The sequence below is a fragment of the Mobula hypostoma genome, chromosome 26 (assembly GCF_963921235.1).
Source record: "Mobula hypostoma chromosome 26, sMobHyp1.1, whole genome shotgun sequence".
NCBI lineage: Eukaryota > Metazoa > Chordata > Chondrichthyes > Myliobatiformes > Myliobatidae > Mobula > Mobula hypostoma.
In genome coordinates, this window is record NC_086122.1 from 37397411 (window position 1) to 37419879 (window position 22469).

The window sequence follows — 22469 nt, forward strand, 5'->3', positions numbered from 1 at the left end:
ATTGTCTTGTGAATAGGTTAGGGTTAAATTGGTGGGTTGCTGGTGGCAGAAGGGCCTGTTCTGTGCTGTATCTCTAAATAAATAAACAAACAAACAAACAGATGGTTAGATAGGCAAATAAATATTTTAAAATCTCACAAAGAGTGATATGTTCATGAACAGATAAAGTCATGCTGCTGAGTTGCTTAAAGGGTAATTATCAGTCAGATCAATGAGGCAACTCCCTATTTGACACAACCTTTGACTATATTTTATCTCTCAATCTTGCACTGGTGTAACAATTTATTTTATTGATTATTTTACACTGTAAAGTATGTATAATTTATGTTAGTTTGAGATTATGTTAACTTGACTCTCGTAATGCACTGTACCGTTGTTGCGAAAACTTTGTTTCCATGCCTTATGACATCAATAAAATTTGAAATTCATTGGTCCTGTGAGATCTTCCTGCTGTCACGAAAGGCAAGAGACATTTGTCTTAAATATTTCATCTTAACATAGCTGCTGACTTACACCCACTATTAAAATGTGAATCTGCCTTCTAATGTTGTTGCATTTCCTGAGGCCCTGGCTCAGGCTGCCTTGCCGTGCCTTCTTTTCCTTCCTGTGTGTCCATGGCCAGTGACAGTAAGAATTGAGAGACATTTGGCGCCAGAGGGTGGCATTTAACACAATTGAAGCAGGCTGAATGGAAGATTAATTAGGCTGAACGAGATGTCATCTATTAATAAAAAAAAGAGAGATCTGCAGATTCCCCCTTTGTAGAAATCAATAAAAACAGGAAAGAAAAACATTCATAAAACATTGCCTGAGAGCCCCGCCCCTGAAAACACCGATCGCTTTTCCCCCTTGCTATGCAACATAGCGGGAATCACGTGTACAAAGGAAACCGGGCGGGGCCTCCCGCTGAACCCCGCCCCCCCGAACTCGAGTGGAATCCGATTGGTGGGATGACACAAGAGCCGGATTTTTAATTGGGCGTTGTAGGCCTTTGATTGACAAGCCGAGGGGTTGATTGACAGTCGCCGCCGGGACGCGGAGCGTGTTGTGTCGGGTCGGCGCCGCGGTGCCAAGCGGAGAACGGTGGCAGAATAGCGAGCGATCGGCGGCTTTCCCCACGATTGTGTCCGTCACGCCCTCAACAGTAAATACAGCATTCAGTTTCAAACAATCGTTAGGAAAAATGTTTGCTATTCAAAAGTTTAAATCTAAGATGCCTGTTTAAGTGTCTATTATATGTGTGGCGAATTATTAACTATCGCATGGTTGCATCTGTGGCTCTCGCGTCTGGAGTTAACTGATTTCTTTCGCAAAATGCAGGTGGATGTATTTCGAATATCTTCGGTGCGGCATTGGGTACAGGCGATGGTCAATCCCAACTCTGCCTGTGCGAAGTGATCGGGCTTCTGTGAAATCGGTTCGTGTCTGGCTGGGCAAGTGATGCCTATTCATTCCTGCCCGCTGGCTGTCGGAGGGGAGCGGTAAATTGTGGGGAGACTGTTTTCTTCGGCGAAGTGGTGAGTATGAGGGAGAATCCGTCCTCCTGCGCCGACGTGTCGGGGGTTCCGGTGTCCGTCCTCGCGGAATGACCCAGAATTTCCAGAGTTATGTTCAGTTTAATTCTTGGGTTTCTTGCTGCAGCTTGTTCAAAGAAAATGAATGTTCCTCCTCTTCCCCCCCCACCCCCAATTTTCATACTCTATACATTTAATTCGACTGGTTTGGGCGCTTGGAAATCCGTCATTAACCGATGGAGCTCCAATGGGGCCAGGAATTGAGAAAAGATTTTTGTTTTCACCAGCTTGTTCGCAGAGGCGCTTTGCTGCCAACGATGGCTTTTTTTTTAGGCGGGGTCGCTTTTGAGTCAACAGATGTGCAGGCCGAGATTGATAGTTTTTTTTTTGTGTGCTCCTCGGTAGGGAAGGCATTTAGGGAGTTCACTGACTACTTTTGGGAAGCGCGAGTCCGCGATGTGGAATGGCAGCCTGTTGCTGTCTGAGCGACCGTCGCTCGGCCTGTCTGTGTGGAGTGTGCTGGCCGTCTGCGGCTGCTCTGGCTTCACCCCCATCCAGAGAAGGTTGATTACATAGTGCAAATGACCTCTAGTGCGGTGAGGAATCTCCGATTGGTACGTGCTAGAGAAGCAATGGCTTGGATGAAGAGGTGGGAGTGACGAGGGACAGAATGGTGATGCATGCCGTCCGGGAGAGCAGCGTCCATCATCAAGGAACCCCCAGCACCAGCGGCTCCCAACTTTTTTTTAATGCCATGGACCCCTACCATTAACCGAGGGGTCCTTGGTCCCCCCGGTTGTGAGCCCCTGCACCTTCCAGGCCGCGCTGTCTTCTCGCTGCTGCCACCGGAGAGAAGGTACAGGAGCCTCAGGACTCACACCAGGAATAGTTATTGACACTCAACCATCAGGCTCTTGAACCAGAGGGGATAATTTCACTCATCTTAACTTGCCCCATCGCTGAAATGTTCCCTCTGGGCTCAATTTAATCTCATGTTCTTGATAGTTATTGCTTATTATTATTTCTTTTTTCTCTTTTTGTATTTAAACAGCTTGTTGCCTTTTGCACATTGGTTGTTTGTCCTGTCATCTTTCAGTGATTCCATTGTTTCTTGTTTTTTCTGTGAATGCTCACAAGAAAACAAATCTCTGGTTTGTATATGGTGACATGTATGTACTTTGATAAATTTAATTTGAATATTGGACTTCCATTGCACTTCCACAAAAATAGAATTTTTGTGATTGCATTTTTCTAGAATCATTCATTACTTTAAACACACACATGAAGTAGCTCGGCAACTTGTCTTTTCTCACATTGAAAAGAGATCCAGTCTGTACTGCTGAGCATCTCTCATTTCAGCTTTGTAAACAGTCATCTCTGGACCCTTTCCTTTGTTTCTATGTTCTTTCTATAAGATATGACTGGAATAGTACATGGCAGTCTTCAGTGTGGTATAGTGAAATTCAATGCATATTCAGCAAACATTTATCTACTTTTCAATTCATCTAGAAAAAGAAAACTGTCTAGTTTGCTTCTATACAGATGAGCAAATCTGTGACACAATCTTCAGTGTTTGCTGTTAAAGGTTTTCTAAAGTCCCTAGTTTCTCTCTCCATTCACATCTCCAGGTTTCAAATTATAAATAACCTTATACTTCTTATTAAAATGTATTCTTTGCATTTGTCTATATTGAACAAGTAATTGACTATTCTGTAAATTTATCAATGTCTTGTACTTTCTCCTTGCTTTCCAAATCGCAATTACACTTGTACATACTCATCATGCATTCATTCTTATTCTCTCTCTCTATATATACACACACACACACACACACACACACACACACACACACACACATCTATCTATCTCCCTCTAACTCTGTCTGTGTGTGTCTCTCTCTCATTCCTAACGAGTGTGAGCCAATTGTGAACAATGCAGGGTCTCGGCCCGAAACGTCGACTGTACCTCTTCCTAGAGATGCTGCCTGGCCTGCTGCGTTCACCAGCAACTTTTATGAATGTTGTGGATCACCATCTTTCACCATGGATAGCTACCCTTTACAACTATTTTCTTCTGTTTTCTTTCTCCAAGCAGCTAATGTAACAATACATTCTGTTCTTTTTTTCCTCTGACATCATTCTCAGATATGTGTTAATCTATTTTGAGGTACCTTATGGAAGGTTTAATAAGTCTACATAAATTACACCATCTTCATTACCACTGTGTAATTCAAAAATTCAATAATGTTGGTCAAGAAAGATACTCCCTTTATGATCTAAGCTGACATTTCATACAATGTTTTTTTTTCTTTCTATATATTCTTCCCTCCTTAAGTGAAGAATCCATTAATTTTCCCACCATCAGTTTTAAGATGACTACTCTGGGCCTGTTCAATCCCTCTTCTTATACATGGGTATTAAAATTCAAAGTACATATATTGTATGTCACCAAATGTAACCCTGAAATTCATTTTCTTGCAGGCATACTCAATAAATCTATAGAATAATAACCATAATAGAATCAATGAAAGACTGCACCAACTTGGGGGTTCAGTGTGCAGAAGACAACAAAGTGTGCAAATACAAAAAGAAATTAATAATAATAAATTAGTAAGTAATAAATATCAAGAACATGAGATGAAGAGCCCTTGAAACTGAGTCCGTGGGTTGTGGGAACGTTTCAGTGATGGGGAAAGAAAAGTTAGGTGAAACTGGCCAAGCTGGTATCGGTGAACCTCAGCAAAACGCTACAGGCTATGTACAATATTAACAAAGTTATCCATTAGTTCTCTAGCACATCCCTTTTTTTTCTAATGATTTATTACGTTTAAACAAGAAAGACAACACAAGGTTGTTTGAGCGGAGAATAAGTAACAGATTGAGCTGATTAGGTGGAGTGATCTGTTTCAGTGCTGGATATCCCATGCAGTGCCTAAATCAACTGAAAGTAGGACAAATACAAGACAACCATTCAGTGATATTGACCCCAGAACTCTGAGAAAAGCTCCCTTTCACTTTGTAAATAATGATATTGAATCTAAAGGCCACACAGGGAGAAAGAAATGTAAGGATGAGAATATTTCTTTTATTTTTGCACTATTTATTTAATTTAAATGTTATATATATTTAAGTGTAATGTGATGCACTTTGGGGAGTTAAACCAGGACAAAACTTGCATGCCCTGGCAAGTGTTGTAAAGCAGAGATACCTAGAATGCGAATGCAGTGTTTCGTGAAACTGGCGACACAGGCAGGCAAAATGATGAAGCAGGTTAATGGCATGCACGCCTTCTTCAGACCGGGCAATGACTACAGGAGATGTTGCAGCTCTACAGGACGTTAGTGAGACCACGCCTGGTTTGCTGTGTACAGTTCTGGTCTTTATACTGCAGGTAGAATGTGATCAAGCTAGAGAGGGGATGGAAAAGATTCAGAAAGATGTTGCAGAGACTGGAGGCTTGAGTGACGAAGAAAGACTGGATAGAAGGGATTGTTTTCCTTGGAGTGAAGACAGATGAAGGGTGACCAGTGAGTGTATAGCAGTTTATAAAATCGAAGGTCACTGTCTTTTTACTGGAGTAGGAGAGCTAAAACTAGAGGGCACAGGTTTAGAGTGAGAGGAGAAAGGTTTAAAGGGAACTTGAGAGTATGGTGGGTTTATGGAAGGAGCTGCAGGGGAAGTGGTAGAGGCAGATGATATGAAAACATTTAAAAGACATTTGGACAGTAGGAAAGATTTACAGCAGGGGTTCCCAATCTTTTTCATGCCATGGACCAACATAATTAAGCAAGGAGTCCATGGACCTCAGGCTGGGAACCCCTGGTCTAGATTAATGTGGATCCCACTAAACCTTCAAATGTGACTAGGTCAGGAAGGCATCCTGTTTGGAATGGACAAGTTTGGCTAAAGGTTTCTGTGCCGAACAGCTCTATAATTCTACAGCTGAGTAATCTGAGTGGAATTCCCTTTCCCTTGATTATTTATACTTAATAAATATGGTTTCTCATTTAAGAAGTGAGTGGATGACTCAAGGAGTTTGGAATTCCTGCTGACTCTTTTGGAATTTAGTGGCTTTGCATTTGAGATTCTTAATTCTAGTGGTGATTTCACCTGGTTTGCCCTTGACCCTTTGAAGAACAATCCAATTGAACCATTTTCCTGAGATTTACCTTTAAGCTTTAAAATCGTTTGCATTTGTACAATTTTCTTTTAAATTTCTTCCTAAACCTGCTGCCACCAGATTTTCTGGCAGTGCATGCTAAATTATTGCATCTCTTTGCATTTTCTTAACATAACTAAAATCTCTCCATCTTTCTTTTAGCTAATAATCTGATTGTGATTTGGTGCTGTTTCTTGTTTCCTGTTCTTTTCTCAACCTCCCACAATATTTCAATGTCTGTTAACTCGACATCTCATGATTTTCAATTTTAAAGAGAACAATCTTTTCCATTTCTTCACATAAGTGAAGCCCCTTATCCCTGATTTTCTGAAATAGGCATATTGGCGTTATGGTAGATTCTTAATCTCATCTGTGGTGGTTTATGGTGTAACATCACAATCAGGTTTTATATTGCTGACATATGTCATGAAATTTGTTGTTTTTGTGGCGGCTGTACAGTGCAATACATACAGGAAAAACTATAAATTGCAATAATAAATATATGTTAAAATATATTAGTAGCTCAAAAGATAGTGAGGTAGTGTTCATGGGTTCAGTATCCATTTGGAAATCTGACGTTGGAGGTGAAGAAGCTGTTCCTAAAATGTTGAGTGTGTGTCTTCAGGCTCCTGTACCTCCTCATTGATGGCGGCAATGAGAAGAGAGCATGTCCTGGATGATGGGGTCCTTAATGATGGTTGCTGCCTTTTTGAGGCGTTGCTCCTTGAAGATCAGAATCAGGTTTAATATCACTGGTGTATGCCGTGAAATCTGTGGTTATGCAGTACCAGTACATAACAAAAACTGTGAATTACAGTGTGTGTACATATAAATAAATAAGTAGTGAGGTCGTGTTCATGGATTCAATATCCATTCAGAAATCTGATGACGGGGGAAAAAGCTGTTCCTGATTTGTTGAATGTCCTCTGTGCTGGGGAGACTAGTGCCAATGATGGAGCTGGTTGTGTTTACAACCCTCTGTGGCTATTTTTCCATCTGGCGTCTCTTCATCTGCTAAGTGGGAAAGGATTGATGAGGAAATCTAACAGAGTCTGATCATTTATTGCAGGGGGAGCTGAAGGCAAAACTAGGCAGGTTGTTTATATAGGACATTGGTGACATTGCATCTGGAATGCTGAGTACAGTATTAGTTTTAAGGAAGGATGTTAATGGCTGGAAGCAGTTCAAATGTTTCCTTGACTCAATTCCTGGAAAGGCTGTGGTTGTCTCAGGAGGAAAGGTTGGGACACGATAGGACACACTTGTCTTTGTTGAGAATAATGAAAAGCAAACGTTCCTTAGAGAATTTAGTACTGGTGTCACTTTCAAAATAAGGTTTCATGTGTATAAGACCAAAGAGGCAAATATTTTTCTCTGAAGGTTATGAATCTTAGCAATTCCATTGCTCGAAGGGCGACCTTGAAACTTACTAAGGGCAACGTTAACAGCTTGGGAAGTAAAGGGGTGAAGCGTTATCAGGGATTGACTGTCGTGTCAGGAGCAGTCAATCAGTGATGATGCCATTAATTGGAAAAGGCTTGAGGGTCCAAGTGACCTGCCCCTCCTAACTTGTAGGTTCATAATTTTCCAAGACCTCTTTCAGAGTCGATGCCTCCAGAAGACATGGTACATCATTAAAGACCCCTCACACCCTCTCCAGGAACTGTTTGTTCTTCTGCCATCAGGCAAACATTACAAGAGCATCAAAACTAAAACCACAGGGCTACTAAACAGCTTCCTCCCACAGGCAGTCAGACTGCTAAATAGCTGCTCTACTTGACTCTGCTTTGGGCACTTTTAACTTGCACTGGACACTTACAACTTGATTTTAAATGACATGTGGCTGTTGTGTTTTACTATTTATTGTTATGTTTATTATTTAGTGTTGCATTCGTTATGTTTTGATTGCACTGCCCCGAGAAACGTTGTCTCATTCTGCCCTGCAGAGCCAATGTACCGTTAGAATGACAATAAAGTTTTTTGAATCTTGAATCTTGAATCTTTTCCCAGATCAACAAATTCTTGTGTACTTATGATCTACGTAATCTTGCTGATATCATCTCTGTGACCTATCTTGTGCTCTACTTGATCTTGCTGATATCATCTCTGTGACCTATCTTGTGCTCTACGTAATCTTGCTGATATCACCTCTGTGACCTATCTTGTGCTCTACGTAATCTTGCTGATATCACCTCTGTGACCTTATCTTGTGCTCTATTTGATCTTGCTAATATCATCTCTGTGACCTATCTTGTGCTCTACGTAATCTTGCTGATATCACCTCTGTGACCTTATCTTGTGCATATTTATTCGGTTTCTAATATACCGAATGTGCAATATAAATGTTGTGACCATACTTATCTCAGTGATAAAGCACTGCTTGGGAGGGTTTTTTTAAGATGGGAACTCCTTCATGCTCATTTGAGGGGGGGTGTTACAGGGAGGGGAGAATTTGGGCTGAAAAATGGCAGATGGAGTTTAATACAGACAAGTGTGAGGTATTGCACGTTGGAAGGACAAACCAAGGTAGAACATACGGGGTTAATGGTAAGGCACTGAGGAGTGCAGTAGAACAGAAGGATCTGGGAATACAAATACAAAGTTTCCTAAAAGTGGCATCACAGGTAGATAGGGTCGTAAAGAGAGCTTTTGGTACATTTGGCTTTTATCAATCAAAGTATTGAGTATAAGAGCTGGAATGTTATGATAAGGTTGTATAAAGCATTGGTGAGGCCGAATCTGGAGTATTGTGATCAGTTTTGGTCACCAAGTTACAGAAAGGATATAAATAAGGTTGAAAGAGTGCAGAGAAGGTTTACAAGGATGTTACCGGGACTTGAGAAACCCAGTTACAGAGAAAGGTTGAATAGGTTAGGACTTTATTCCCTGGAGCCTAGAAGAATGAGGGGAGATTTGAAAGAGATATATAAAATTATGATGGGTATAGATAGAGTGAATGCAAGCAGGCTTTTTCCACTGAGGCAAGGGGAGAAAAAAACCAGAGGACATGGGTTAGGGGTGAGGGGGGAAAAGTTTAAAGGGAACCTTAGGGGGGGCTTCTTCACACAGAGAGTGGTGGGAGTATGGAACGAGCTGCCAGACGAGATGGTAAATGTGGGTTCTTTTTTAACATTTAAGAATAAATTGGACAGATACATGGATGGGAGGTGTATGGAGGGATATGGTCCATGTGCAGGTCAGTGGGACTAGGCAGAAAATGGTTCGACACAGCCAAGAAGGGCCAAAAGGCCTGTTTCTGTGCTGTAGTTTTTCTATGGTTTCTATGTTATAGAACAGGAGCAAGCAGTCCCTTTAGTGAAGAGACAAATCCTTTGTAACTCTGTTCAAGAATGCCAGTACTTATATTTGTGCATTAATGTATCTCCCTTTAAGCATCCTGTGCTAGCATTTCTGGTTTATGATTTTATTGTTTGTTGTTCATCCCCGCACTTTGTGGTGCATCGGGTGGCAACCTTGCTGTTTCTTTAGCATTTGTCTAATTTTTACAAAGCCGAGTTGCTATCTGGACGCCAGCCCAGCACGGATGGGGAGCGTGCGAGGAGCTGGCCAAATTCGAACCCAGGACCACTGGCCTTGAAGTCCAGTGCAGATGCCATTGCATGGCTTTATAGGATACTGAAAGATGTTCACTGACGTTTTGCTTAACAAATTCATAAAGAATCTAATCTCTCGTGAGAAGAATATTTTTCATTTACTGTATTTTACCGTGGATTTGGAGATTTAGTGAATAGTTAGAAATTCTAGTTTTTTCTCTTCAGTGGGTGTTACATTGGCCAGTGCGGAGTGTCATTTGCTGGAAATCTCACAAAAGTGACTTGCAACCAGGTTCAGCATTAAACATGCACGAGCACTGGGAGAGCCACACTCTTCTTGCTCTTTCAGCAGGGATAGCAATTACTGGAGTAACCCATCTCAAATTCTTTTCCCCCACCTCTCTATTCCATCATACATCTACCCTTCTTGACTCACCACCCACCCCAGTTCATTCTGAGGCTCACCACAAGAGTCATTGCATTGAGAAGATCACTTTCCTTAACCAGTAGGTTGAAGGCTTCGTAGGAAAATGGAGGTTATGGGCTGTATCAGAATCAGTTTTATTAGCACTGAGATGTGCCATGAAAGTTGTTGTTTTTGTCTCAGCAGTACAGTACATGACATAGAAACATTAGTATAAGTTACAATAAGAAAGTAAATTAATAAATAGTGCCAAAGAGGAATAGGGAGGTGGTGATCATGAGTTCATGGACTGTCAGATGCAATGTCAAAGGCTAACATTGCATTTGCCTTCCTCACTACTGACTCAACCTGCAAATTAACCTTTCGGGAATAGTGTCATGGCTGCAGAAAAGGTGGACATCATGGAGGGATTGTCTACGGAGTCTCTGTGGGTGGAGGTTAGGAACAGGAAGGGGTCAATAACTTTACTGGGTGTTTTTTATAGGCCACCCAATAATAACAGGGATATCGAGGAGCAGATAGGGAAACAGATCCTGGAAAGGTGTAATAATAGCAGAGTTGTCGTGATGGGAAATTTTAATTTCCCAAATATCGATTGGCATCTCCCTGAAGCAAGGGGTTTAGATGGGGTGGAGTTTATTAGATGTGTTCAGGAACGTTTCTTGACACAATATGTAGATAAGCCTACAAGAGGAGAGACTGTACTTGATTTGGTATTGGGAAATGAACCTGGTCAGGTGTCAGATCTCACAGTGGGAGAGCATTTTAGAGATGGTGACCATAATTTGATCTCCTTTACAATAGCATTGGAGAGAGATAGGAACAGACAAGTTAGAAAAGCGTTTAGTTGGAGTAAGGGGAATTTTGAGGCTATCAGGGAGGAAATTGGAAGCTTAAATTGGGAACAGATGTTCTCAGAGAAAAGTACAGAAGAAATGTGGCAAATGTTCAGGGGATATTTGTGTGGAGTTCTGCATAGGTATGTTCCAATGAGACAGGGAAGTTATGGTAGAGTACAGGAACTGTGGTGTACAAAGGCTGTAATAAATCTAGTCAAGAAGCAAAGAAAAGCTTACAAAAGGTTCAGAGAGTTGGGTAATGTTAGGGATCTAGAAGATTATAAGGCTAACAGGAAGGAGCTTAAAAAGGAAATGAGAAGAACCAGAAGAGGATGTGAGAAGGCCTTGGCGAGCAGGATTAAGGAAAACCCCAAGGCATTCTGCAGATATGTGAAGAGCAAGAGGATAAGACGTGAAAGAACAGGACCTCTCAAGTGTGACAGTGGGAAAGTGTGTATGGAACCGGAGGAAATAGCAGGGGTACTTAATGAATACTTTACTTCAGTATTCACTATGGAAAAGGATCTTGGTGATTGTAGTGCTGACTTACAGCAGACTGAAAAGCTTGAGCATGTAGATATTAAGAAAAAGGATGCGCTGGAGCTTTTGGAAAGCATCAAGTTGGCTAAGTCACCAGGACCGGATGAGATGTACCCCAGGCTACTGTGGGAGGTGAGGGAGGAGATTGCTAAGCCTCTGGCAGTGATATTTGAATCATCAATGGGGACAGAAGAGGTTCCGGAGGATTGGAGGGTTGTGGATGTTGTTCCTTTATTCAAGAAAGGGAGTAGAGCTAACCCAGGAAATTATAGACCAGTGAGTCTTACTTCAGTGGTTGGAATGTTGATGGAGAAGATCCTGAGAGGCAGGATTTATGAACATGTGGAGAGGTATAATATGATTGGGAATAGTCAGCATGGCTTTGTCAAGGGCAGGTCGTGCCTTACGAGCCTGATCGAATTTTTTGTGGATGTGACTAAACACATTGATGAAGGAAGAGCAGTTGATGTAGTATATATGGATTTCATCAAGGCATTTGATAAGGTACCCCATGCAAGGCTTATTGAGAAAGTAAGGAGGCATGGGATCCAAGGGGACATTGCTTTGTGGATCCAGAACTGGCTTGCCCACAGAAGGCAAAGAGTGGTTGTAGATGGGTCATATTCTGCATGGAGGATGGTGACTGGTGATGTGCTTCAGGGATCAGTTCTGGGACCCTTACTCTTCATGATTATTTTAAATGACCTGGATGAGGAAGTGGAGGGATGGGTTAGTAGGTTTGCTGAGGAAACAAAGGTTGGAGGTGTTGTGGATAGTGTGGAGAGCTGTCAGAGGTTACAGCGGGACATTGATAGAATACAAAACTGGGCTGAGAAGTGGCAGATGGATTTCAACCCAGATAAGTGTGAAGTGGTTCATTTTGGTAGGTCAAATATGATGACAGAATATAGTATTAATGGTAAGATAGTATTAATGGTAAGACTGTTGACAGTGTGGAGGATCAGAGGGATCTTGGGGTCAGAGTCCATAGGACACTCAAAGCTGCTGCGCAAGTTGACGTTGACTCTGTGGTTAAGAAGGCATACGGTGTATTGGCCTTCATTAATCATGGAATTGAATTTAGGAGCCGAGAGGAAATGTTGCAGCTATATAGGACCCTGGTCAGACCCCACTTGGAGTACTGTGCTCAGTTCTGGTCACCTCACTACAGGAAGGATGTGGAAGCCATAGAAAGGGTAAAGAGGAGATTTACAAGGATGTTGCCTGGATTGGGCAGCATGAAAACAGGTTGAGTGAACTCGGCCTTTTCTCCTTGAAGCGACGAAGGATGAGAGGTGACCAGATAGAGGTGTATAAGATGATGAGAGGCATTGATCATGTGGATAGTCAGAGGCTTTTTCCCAGGGCTAAAATGGTTGCCACAAGAGGACACAGGTTTAAGGTGCTGGGGAGTAGGTACAGAGGAGATGTCAGGGGTAAGTTTTTTACGCAGAGAGTGGTGAGTGCGTGGAATGGGCTGCCGGCAACGGTGGTGGAGGCGGATACGATAGGGTCTTTTAAGAGACTTTTAGATAGGTACATGGAGCTTAGAAAAATAGAGGGCTATGGGGAAGTCTAGTAATTTCTAAGGTAGCGACATGTTCGGCACAACTTTGTGGGCCAAACGGCCTGTACTGTGCTGTAGGTTTTCTATGTTTCTAAGTAAAAGTAACAGATTACTCCTGAAAAAGCTATAACTGGGACAATGAACTGTGTGGCCTTGGTACAGCGTTTTGTCATGTGGTAGTGAGTTTGGGTGGTCCAAAAGCAGGAAAATAGTGACGTTGCAGCTATACAGGCTATCTGTGTGCTGGTGGATTGTTTTACAAGCAGTAGATTAAATGAGAGGTTTAGTCTTCATTTTAATAAACATTGGAGCTGAGAGTGTATGTGGCCCTTGGTAAAAGACAGTTATTTTCATGCTTGTCAGTATACTAAGCACTTAATTGCTGTAAACACAATCTTGTGACCATGGTAACAAAGATCATATTTTTCTATGATAGATGCTGTACTGGGTGGGCTTTTACTAGACTATAGGAGACGATGGAAATACAACCAGAGCTTTCAAAAAAATGTATAAAAGCACAAAAGTCCTTGCATTCATATTGTGCTCACAGAATGACAGCGAGTTCTGGTTAATTGGGCCATCAACTAATCAATGCAGTCCTTATTTGAGCCACCTCTTGAAGAACAAAACAGAAAACAGCCAGGATTCCCTTCGTTTATTTATGACTCTATGTCGCTTAATTGGGACAAGAGACGATTGCCATGTAGTTTCTAACTAGCATTAGTCACGTGTACATGCATGGCTGTTAGACACTATATCATGCTTAGAGTGAACAGTTTGTAAAATAGTCAGTTGCATGTGTTTGTGTTCAAAAAACAGTGATTTTTGACACTGATGGTTGTCAAAAATAAGCAATCAGATATTTCAGAACTGTTTTGCTCACTGCAGTTTCAAGCAGTCGGGCTTGGAGATGCCAGAAACGGCCAGGAGTGAAAATGAAACAATTTCACTTTTTCAACAAGTTAAGAAATACGAATATTACATACATTTGCGTATAAAGATAATACATACCAATCGCCTTTATACACAACTACAGAAGCCATGTCACCTGCCAAACCGGAGAGGGAAAGTTCTTCTCTTATTTTCTAATGAATTTTGAGTAGTATTTGTTTTTTTTTGACATCAGAAAATACAGAATTTGCATACTTAAATAGTCAGATTATTTGTGTAATTGCATATCTACTTTGTCTAATACAAGGGTTCCCAACCTGGGTTCCCCAGATCTCTCAGTTAATGGTAGGGGTCCAAAGCATGAAAAAGATTGGGAACCCCTGGTTCGATACAAGCATAGAAATGCACGTTGTTCTTGCCTGGATTAGAGCAGTGGTCCCCAACCACCGGGCCGCGGACCGGTACCAGGCCGCAAAGCATGTGCTACTGGGCTGCGAGGAAACGTATGATTTGACGATATGAAACGATATGAGTCAGCTGCACCTTTCCTCATTCCCTGTCACGCACTGTTGAACTTGAAATAACCTACCAAATCATACCAAATAACACATAAAACCTAAAATAACACTAACATATAGTAAAAGCAGGAATGATGTGATAAATACACAGTTTATATAAAGTAGAAATAATGTATGTACAGTGTAGTTTCACTAAACAGAATCGGGAAGATTAAGCCAAAACCGATTTGTAGGGAAAAAAATCGGCATGCACACACATGCGCACATGTCATGTATGCGCACGTCACGCATGCGCACATGGGTGCCCACGCAAGGCTTCGTGGTCATGGTAGTCTTTCCCAGGGAAAACACAAGTGTCCCATATTTGACTGCTACTTTTGTCCCTTATTTGGGAGTGAGAAAGTTGGCAACCCTAACTGTAAAACACATGTTGAGGTGAGTTTAACCCTACTTGAACAACCTCCCCCACCCCCCCCCAAAAGAGTTGAGGACCCCTGGATTAGAGAATATTACCTATAATGAGAGATTGGAATTTGTGTTGCCTGGATTAGAGAATATTACCTATAATGAGAGATTGGGAACCACTGGTCCAATACAAGCATAGAACTGCATGTTGTGTTGCCTGGATTAGAGAATATTACCTATAATGAGAGATTGGAATTTGTGTTGCCTGGATTAGAGAATATTACCTATAATGAGAGATTGGACGAGATTGTTACAGAGTCGTAGAAAAATGCAGCACAGATGCAGGCCCTTCAGCCCATCTAGTCTGTGCTGAGCTAAGAGGTGATCAATGAAAACATGAGAAGAATAGATGGGGTCTTTGGTTTACTGAGGCAGCAAGAGATGTCGACTGGGAAGGCTGGTTTCTATTATGTGCTGAGCTGCTCACTGCTGTTTCTTCTGGTGAAGGGCAGAGCAGCTGCCATACCAAGTTGTAGTGCATCCAGATAGGATGCGTTGTGTTGAACCAATAAAAATTGGCAAGGGCGAAAGGAAATATGCCAAAGCCCTTTAGATGCCTGAGGAAGTAGAGGTGTTAGTGAGACATCTTGAGAGCGGTGTCAGTGGAGTTGGACCAGGACAAGCAGTTGGTGATGTTCTCTCTCAGGAACTTGTGTTGAGTTATCTTAGTCATGAAACGGCACTTGGAGTATTATATACAGTTTTGTATAATTCCAGTCGAGATGGCACCTATGTACAAGTCTCCTTTGGTCGACATCTTCTAGATAGATCAGGAACCATCTTTTTAAATTCTTTTATGTCATTATTTGTTTCTTGGCTTGGACGTGATTCTGGAATTGTTGAAGGCTGTGTTTTGCTGTTTGGGGATAGTTTGGGTGCTTCAGCGCTCTGCAGCCTCCGAGAGGATTCCGGGAGGCAGAGGCAGCATAAGCAAACCTCGTAGGATGGCACACGTGCCGATGTTTGACCCTATTTTGCCGACTAAAATGACACGGGCGATTGAAGCGTCAAGGCGAGCACGGAAGTTTGGAGATTGTTTGGGTGTTCCAGCTCTCTGCCGTCTCTGAGAGGATTCCGGGAGGCAGTGTGCACAAACCTTGTGGCAGGCAGGTTGCAGGACCGGGCACAAGTGGATGTTTGGCTGCTTCGCTGATTAAAGTGAGGAGGGAGATTGAAGCATCAGAGCGAGTGCAGAAGGTGAGCGCTGACTGCCTGTCTTTCGATTGGTTGCTCTGTACCGGAGAGAGGAGCGCCTACTGCTGGGCCTGGGTCCAGAGACTATTACCCACGTTTTAGAGATGTTATGTCAATCGATTAATCCTAACCAGTTTTTTGTCTGTTAGTAAACTTACAATATATTTTGCTTTTCTAAATCTGAGAAGGTGGGAGAAAGGGGTTGAGAGGGAAAATAAATCAGGCGTGATCGAATGGCGGAGCAGACTTGATGGGCGGAATGGCTTGTTTCTGCTTCTACGTCTCATATTGTTAAGCCTGTTTTTTTAAAAAGGTGGATTTTCCCCGAATTCCATTTTAGTTGCATATTAAGTTACTTCATTTGTTTATTACAAGGGTTCTGGCAGGGAAGGCTTAATAAGCCATTCTCTGTGAGGAAGGCGTGTTGTCACATGCAGATTATGCTGAATCATTCCAAGAGAAGTGTTTGACAATTCGGCCTTAGAAAGCTGTGACCGGATTAAATGGCTTCATCAGGACCTCTATTTAATCAAACTAAAAAGAAACAGTGAAAAGATCTGTTTGTAGTGGCTATCATACTGTTAGCAATTTTAAAATGGTGATGTTCCATCTGCCTCATGAGGTGAGTGCCGATGGTTACAGGCCACAGCCACGGGGCCAATTCAGCGCTGAAGCACCTTGATGAAAGGTAAACAAAAATGCAAGAAACATGAACTGCAGAGGCTGTGAAAGTGAGTCCACAGCGGCAGAACCCGTTCAGCGCTGAGGTGAGTGAAGCCCGTCCAGGAGCCCGGTGGCTGCGGAGCAACAGCTGCTCCTGATGGCGTGGAACTCAAGACTCCTGCCCTTCTGTCTGACGGTAGTAGCAAGAAGAAAGGGAGACCGATCAAACACAAGCAGACGGCGTTGAACACCTGCTCGCTTTCAGCTCTTGTCCGCTGCTGTAGTGTACTGCTGTTAGTGTTATCTTGCTGTTGTCACAACTAGGCCTGGGCAGTAAACATGGCCCCTAACAGCAGTCCTCCATGCTATGAACCGGTAACAAAAATTCGCTGCAGCAGTTTGTACATTTCAGTTTACGATGGCGTTACTGAAGATGGGCAACAACCTATTGGGGGTTCATAAAGCAAGAAGTGCAACTGAAAACTTTTTGTAAAGACTTTTTCTGTGGGAAATTGTGGTAAGTGATCACTGCAAACAATGAAGGGGTGAGCGAAAGCGAGGCTGACTCGAGAGTCGAGGCATGCCAGTGTGATGCCAAGTCTGAGCGAGGCCGGGCATGTTCAAGGAGAAGTGGTCGGAGCGAGGTTGAGACGGAGTGACAGTGCAAAGTGGAAAAAAGTAGGAGTGGAGGAGAGGTAGATTTGGAGCCTGTCCACCTAAGTTGAGAGCAAGGTTTGATCGATCAGAGCACCGGACCGACTTGGAAAAGTCGGATACGGGCCGGAACATGGCAGTGGAGTCCAGGCCCGGAGCGTGTCCTATCCATTGTGAGGAACAACCAGATGTTTGGACCATTTAGAAGCCAGGCCAGAGGGTTTGGAAAGGCAGAGTGTCGGGACCAGAGGCGAGGGCCCTGCTTATGGCTCAGTGACACTTACTCGGCACTCCACATCACTGAGGTTGTGGCCTGCTCTCGGCTTCGTGTCTATGGACTCACTTTCGTTCTGAATGCTGTTGCTCGCTTTTATTGTTTGCGCCATTTGAGTTTCTCTCCCCCCCCCCACATTGAGTGCTTGTCGGTCTTTTTTTTAATGGGTTCTTTCAGGTTTCTTGTTTTGTGACTGCCTGTAAGGAGACAAATCTCAAGGTTATTTCATTTATACAAACTTTGATAATAAATGTACTTTGAAGAAGTTGAACTTTTGAGCGTTGAACCTAGGAACCAAACCGTTAAACTGGACTGTGGGCAGTGTGATGCTGGGGGTTATCTATGTCTGTGGCATCTTGTGGTAGGTGTACTTTTTCAGCCTATGGTAAACTGTTCTTTAATTCTTCTTTCTGTTTTGTTCTGTAATTACAGGTATCAGTGTTAGTAAGGCCCCAGTGTTACCATGACGACCGTGGTGATGGAACAGATTGGTAGACTCTTCATCAATATCCAGCAGATCCGTCAGATCCCAAGCCTGGTGGAGCAGTCCATTCCCAGCCTGCCGTGCACCGTGAAGGATTGGGAGGTGCCGCGGATATTCCGGGAGCCGTATATCCACTCTGGCTACAGACCGGTGGAGCAGAGCTGGCGATACTACCTGTTCACCTTGTTCCTGCGGCACAACGAGTCCGTCAATGTCTGGTCCCACCTCTTCGCTGCGCTGATCATCCTCCTGAAGCTGCAGGAGTTCTCCCGGACGGTGGACTTCTGGTCGGACCGGCACGCGTTGCCACTGCTGATCCTCCTCCTCTCTGCCTTCTGCTACCTGACCTGCAGCTCCCTTGCCCACCTCCTGCATGCCCGTTCGGAGCTCGCCCATTATTCCTTTTTCTTTGTGGACTACATCGGTGTGGCGGTCTATCAGTATGGGAGTGCTTTGGTCCACTATTACTACTCCATTGAAGAGGAGTGGTACCACGTCATCAAAATGTTCTACCTCCCCATGGCCACCTTGTTGGCTTGGATGTCCTGTTTAGGATCCTGCTATGCAAAATCTAATGCCAAGTTGCTGCACCCTTGGTCACGCAAACTCTACCAGATAGTCCCAGCCGGGCTGGCCTACATGTTGGACATCAGCCCTGTGGTGCATCGGATATATAGCTGCTACTCGTCGAATTGCACTGACACTGCCATTTGGTACCACCAATGCCAGATCATCTGCTTCCTTGCAAGTGCTCACTTCTTCTCGTGTCCTCACCCAGAGAAGTGGCTCCCCGGAAAATGCGACATCTTCCTGCAGGGGCATCAGATTTTCCATGCCTTTATGGTCCTCTGCACCCTGGCCCAACTGGAAGCTATCCATCTGGATTACAAACACCGGCAGCATTTCTATCAGACGTGGCATAGCGACTCCACCTGCTCTGTGCTGCTCTGTCTCGCAGTGATCGTTTCCTCCAGCGTTGTCACTGCCGTCTACATGAGGCACCTCATCAAAATCAAACTCGGCCTCAAGGAGAAGTGAAGATGGGTGCTTCTCAATCCAGCATCTCACCTATCGTGAATATACCATTCATTGGGGAGTGGCGGAAGGGTAGCGGAAAAACTGACTCTGGTTTCCAGCTGGCAGTGGACTCTGTGCCTGGGAGTTCGATTCTTGGACTGAAATCAGCAATGATTTCTACGGCATTTTCACATGAGACTGGCCGTGATTTTTGGCAAGCATCAAGGACGTGCAAGGATTTGTCAAATACTGTAATACTGAATGCCTTATATCTTTACATAGCACCTACCTTGTAATTGGTGAATTTGTTCAGTTGGCACCTGTTCAAGCAGAGCAGGGCCAAGCGTGGCCATGACTCCCTGCGGAGCAGAGTTGGCCAATGAGTAACTGCTAGCTTCTGGTATCTTTATCCTTTCCGGTTCTGATAAATTTGAAACAGTTACTGTGTTTCTCTTTGAACATGATTTGAGATTAGTGGAATTTATAATATCCAAAGTTTACATTGAATGCACTACACAATGACGTTGGTTGATGCTGAGAAAGTCATCGATCTAAATCAACATCAAAAGCCAATATCTGGATGTGCAAGGATATGAAGTATATCAGTGTTACAGAGCTATGGCTGATGTGGAGATAATCAGTGCTGTCCACGTGTTAAAAGGTGTACTGCAGTAAAGAATTAATCTATCATATCTCCCAGACCAGAATGCTCTCAATTATCGGTTCCATTCCAGCCCTTTCTATTCACTCCCTGAACTACTGAATAGCTTTTGGCGATGTTCTATATACCTGTATTTCCTGATCAGTGCCATGATAGTGTAACGCTTAGCCCGACGCTATTCCAGCTCGGGGCGTTGGAGTTTGGAGTTCAATTCCACTGTCATCTGTAAGGAGTTTGTATGTCCTCCCTGTGGAATGCGTAGTTTTCCTCCAGGTCCGCTGGTTCCCGCCCATAGTCCAAAGACGTACCGGTTAGTAGGTTAATTGATCATTGTAGATTGTCCTGCGTTTAGGCTGGGATTAAGTTGGGGGTTGCTGGGCAGAGTGGCTTGAAGAGCCTATCTCTGAATAAATAAATGAAATCAGTAGAAGGAGACCATTTGGTTCAAGTCTACATTGGCACTCAGACTAATCCCAGCCACCACTGTTTTTCTCTGTTACTTATCCTCCCACGTTTCCTTCAGCTTCTCCCATCCCCTCCCCAATTTTATCATGTGTGTAAGAACTAGGGGCAGTTTGGCTGGGTAACCTACCAAATTGCACATTTCTTAGGATGAGGGTGGAATCAGGAGCATCTGAAGGAAACCCATGTGGTCACAGGGAAAATGTCAGATTCCACACAAAGTTCTCAGCGGAGCTGTCAGTCACCATGAGACTACAGGTTTGATCTGGCTTGTCTCAGCTCTCTGTGTATTCATTATCACAGGAGGTAGTTGGACGTTTTAAACAATTTCCCTGCTCTGTAAATAATGCCATAGGATATTTAACATGCACCTGTGCAAACAATGTTGGTCATTGGATAGCTCTGATCCTGGCCGACACCTCTTCAGATAGTTGGTGCCTGCCCTTGCCAAACATTACACATTGGTATTGCTGATGGTTGACTCTTGAGAACTATCGAGGCTCTCCAAATGTGAAAGAACATTTTCTGTCTGTGTAATGTTGTGCTCCTCAAGTTCAAAGTCAATTTTGGAAAATTATGTATTTCGATGGCATGCCAGGATTAAACACTTCCCGTGTAATTATGGTCACTTGGTGTTTTGCCTCCTGCCAAGTCTGAACTGTGCCGGAAACCTTCCCTGTCGGCTCCATGTACAACAGTTGCTGCTTCTGTGGCTCGTGAAGAAAAGATTGGAGGTGCAAACGATTATAAAGTAGCAAAAATGGAAGCTTGTGTATGTCTGCTTTAGTGACGTGGGTTGAGAGCTGTCAGTCTGTTTCCCTTGAAATAAATGTCATTAAATTTTCTGTGTTCACCTGAGTTTACAGCACATCCAGAAAATGTGTGGTCTGGGGTATCACGCAAATTTTTTTTTAAAGTAATGGGCTGAAACAGGAGTGCATCCAGCTAAGCCATGAAGGACAACCACCCAAGAGCAGAAACCGCTTGCTGGATACAGCGCACATAATGTTCAGTTGACCTCATTGTTCACAAAGAGTGAAAGGTTACGCTGAACAACTCCTCTGCTGTTTTTTTTCCCTTGTTGCACTGTTTTGCAATACTCCCGCTATGATATTGGAAAGGAAGATGATCTTTGTGGTTGCCCTCTATTTCCAACTGTTGGGGAGAAGGGGTGAAGCTCTGGGTGTAATTGACTGAGGCAGCACTGTTTATGAAGCAAAACTTTCAGCCTTTCAACATGTGTACCCATGCAAATAAAATCATATTCAATGTTTACAAATCTTTTGTGAAGGTTTCCTGTGCTTCATTGAATGTGCATCACCACAACTAATTCCAATTCAAAAGCACCATGGCTTCCTACATGCTTCTGTCACCTTGGGTTTGGAGATCTCCTCGAGCAGCAGTGAATGCAGTTGTCTACAGCATATTGGCCATTGTATCTGTTGGTGACCCAAAATCATGCTTGCCCAGGTGGGGCCTTCAGTCCTTGAGGTTGTCTATGCAAACCAGGAAAATTGTGCAAGGAAACAAGATATCATATGGGGCTGAAAATCTCCTGTTTAAATTGGAACATGTTCTCCCTTGGGAAATGTTGGCCCTGACTTCAATATAGTCAGCTAAACTTTATACAGCTTGGTGTGACACTGGACCAACATACTGGAAAGTTAAAAGTATATTAAAATAACACTACCAATGGTTTACGTAGTACTAATTTCCCTATTTTCAGCATGTTATTTATATATACCTGTAGAAGCCTCCACTAATGATTGCAATGCTAATGGCTTCAGAGCTACACTCTGTAGAATAGTTCCCTTGGAAAAGACGTAAGTGGTGACCTTAAGGAAGTATGTAGTAAGACTAAAAGACATGAGCAGAATTAGGCCATTCGTCCCATCGGGTCTGCTACACTATTCCATCATGGCTAATTTATTTTTCCTTTGAACGCAATTTTCCTGCCTCCTCCCCATGATCTTTAAAACAGAGGTTGATCCTGTCAAGAACCTGTCAGCCTCTGTTTTAAATATACTCAATGACTTGGCCTCCACAGCTGCTATGGCAATGGATTCCACAGATTCACCACCTTCTGGCTAAAGAAATTCTTCCTCATCTCTGTTCATAGGAATGTCCTTGTATTCTGAGTCTTCCACATTCTCACTGCTCTTGGGGCAGATTTCTTCTGTGTTCCCTGATGGATTTCCTGGTGATAATAATGACAATCTTTGCTAAATTAAATAATGCTGTGTTCAAAACATGTCTACCAGTGGCAAGTACAAACTGTATTCCTAGTTGTAGTTTTAAAATTATGGAACTCAAGGCTAAGCTAATTGTGTGCTGGTTTAATATGAATTTTGCAGCAACAGGAATAATTCTGGTGGCGGTTGTCTGTCGTGCCTGATGGTGACAGGAAACCCATGCGGGAGGGTTTTTTAAGGTTGGTAAACTGTTGCACCGGGGCAGTTCCACTCCCTTGGGCTTCAGAAGTCCAATTCCAGTGGTACAAACAAGCATCGCAACGGGGTCTTGCTTAGATGCAGTCGATGACCATGACTTCTGTGCCTCGAAATGGCCTTCACTCTCCATGGACTGTTAC

At 43.2% G+C, this 22469-nt stretch overlaps 1 protein-coding gene across 1 annotated transcript; it reads left to right on the plus strand.

Annotated features, from left to right (window-relative positions):
* Window positions 1-1009: 1009 nt before the first annotated feature.
* On the plus strand, window positions 1010-21158 carry paqr7b (progestin and adipoQ receptor family member VII, b). Its single transcript, XM_063033693.1, has 3 exons — window positions 1010-1144; window positions 1321-1517; window positions 17688-21158. Exon 3 carries the CDS (start codon window positions 17719-17721, stop codon window positions 18775-18777), a length of 1059 nt encoding a protein of 352 aa, XP_062889763.1. The 5' UTR covers window positions 1010-1144; window positions 1321-1517; window positions 17688-17718; the 3' UTR covers window positions 18778-21158.
* The last annotated feature ends 1311 nt before the right edge of the window (window positions 21159-22469 follow it).

Coding starts and splice junctions, on each gene's coding strand:
- paqr7b (XM_063033693.1), top strand. CDS start 17,719: ATGACGACCGTGGTGATGGAACAGATTGGTAGACTCTTCATCAATATC.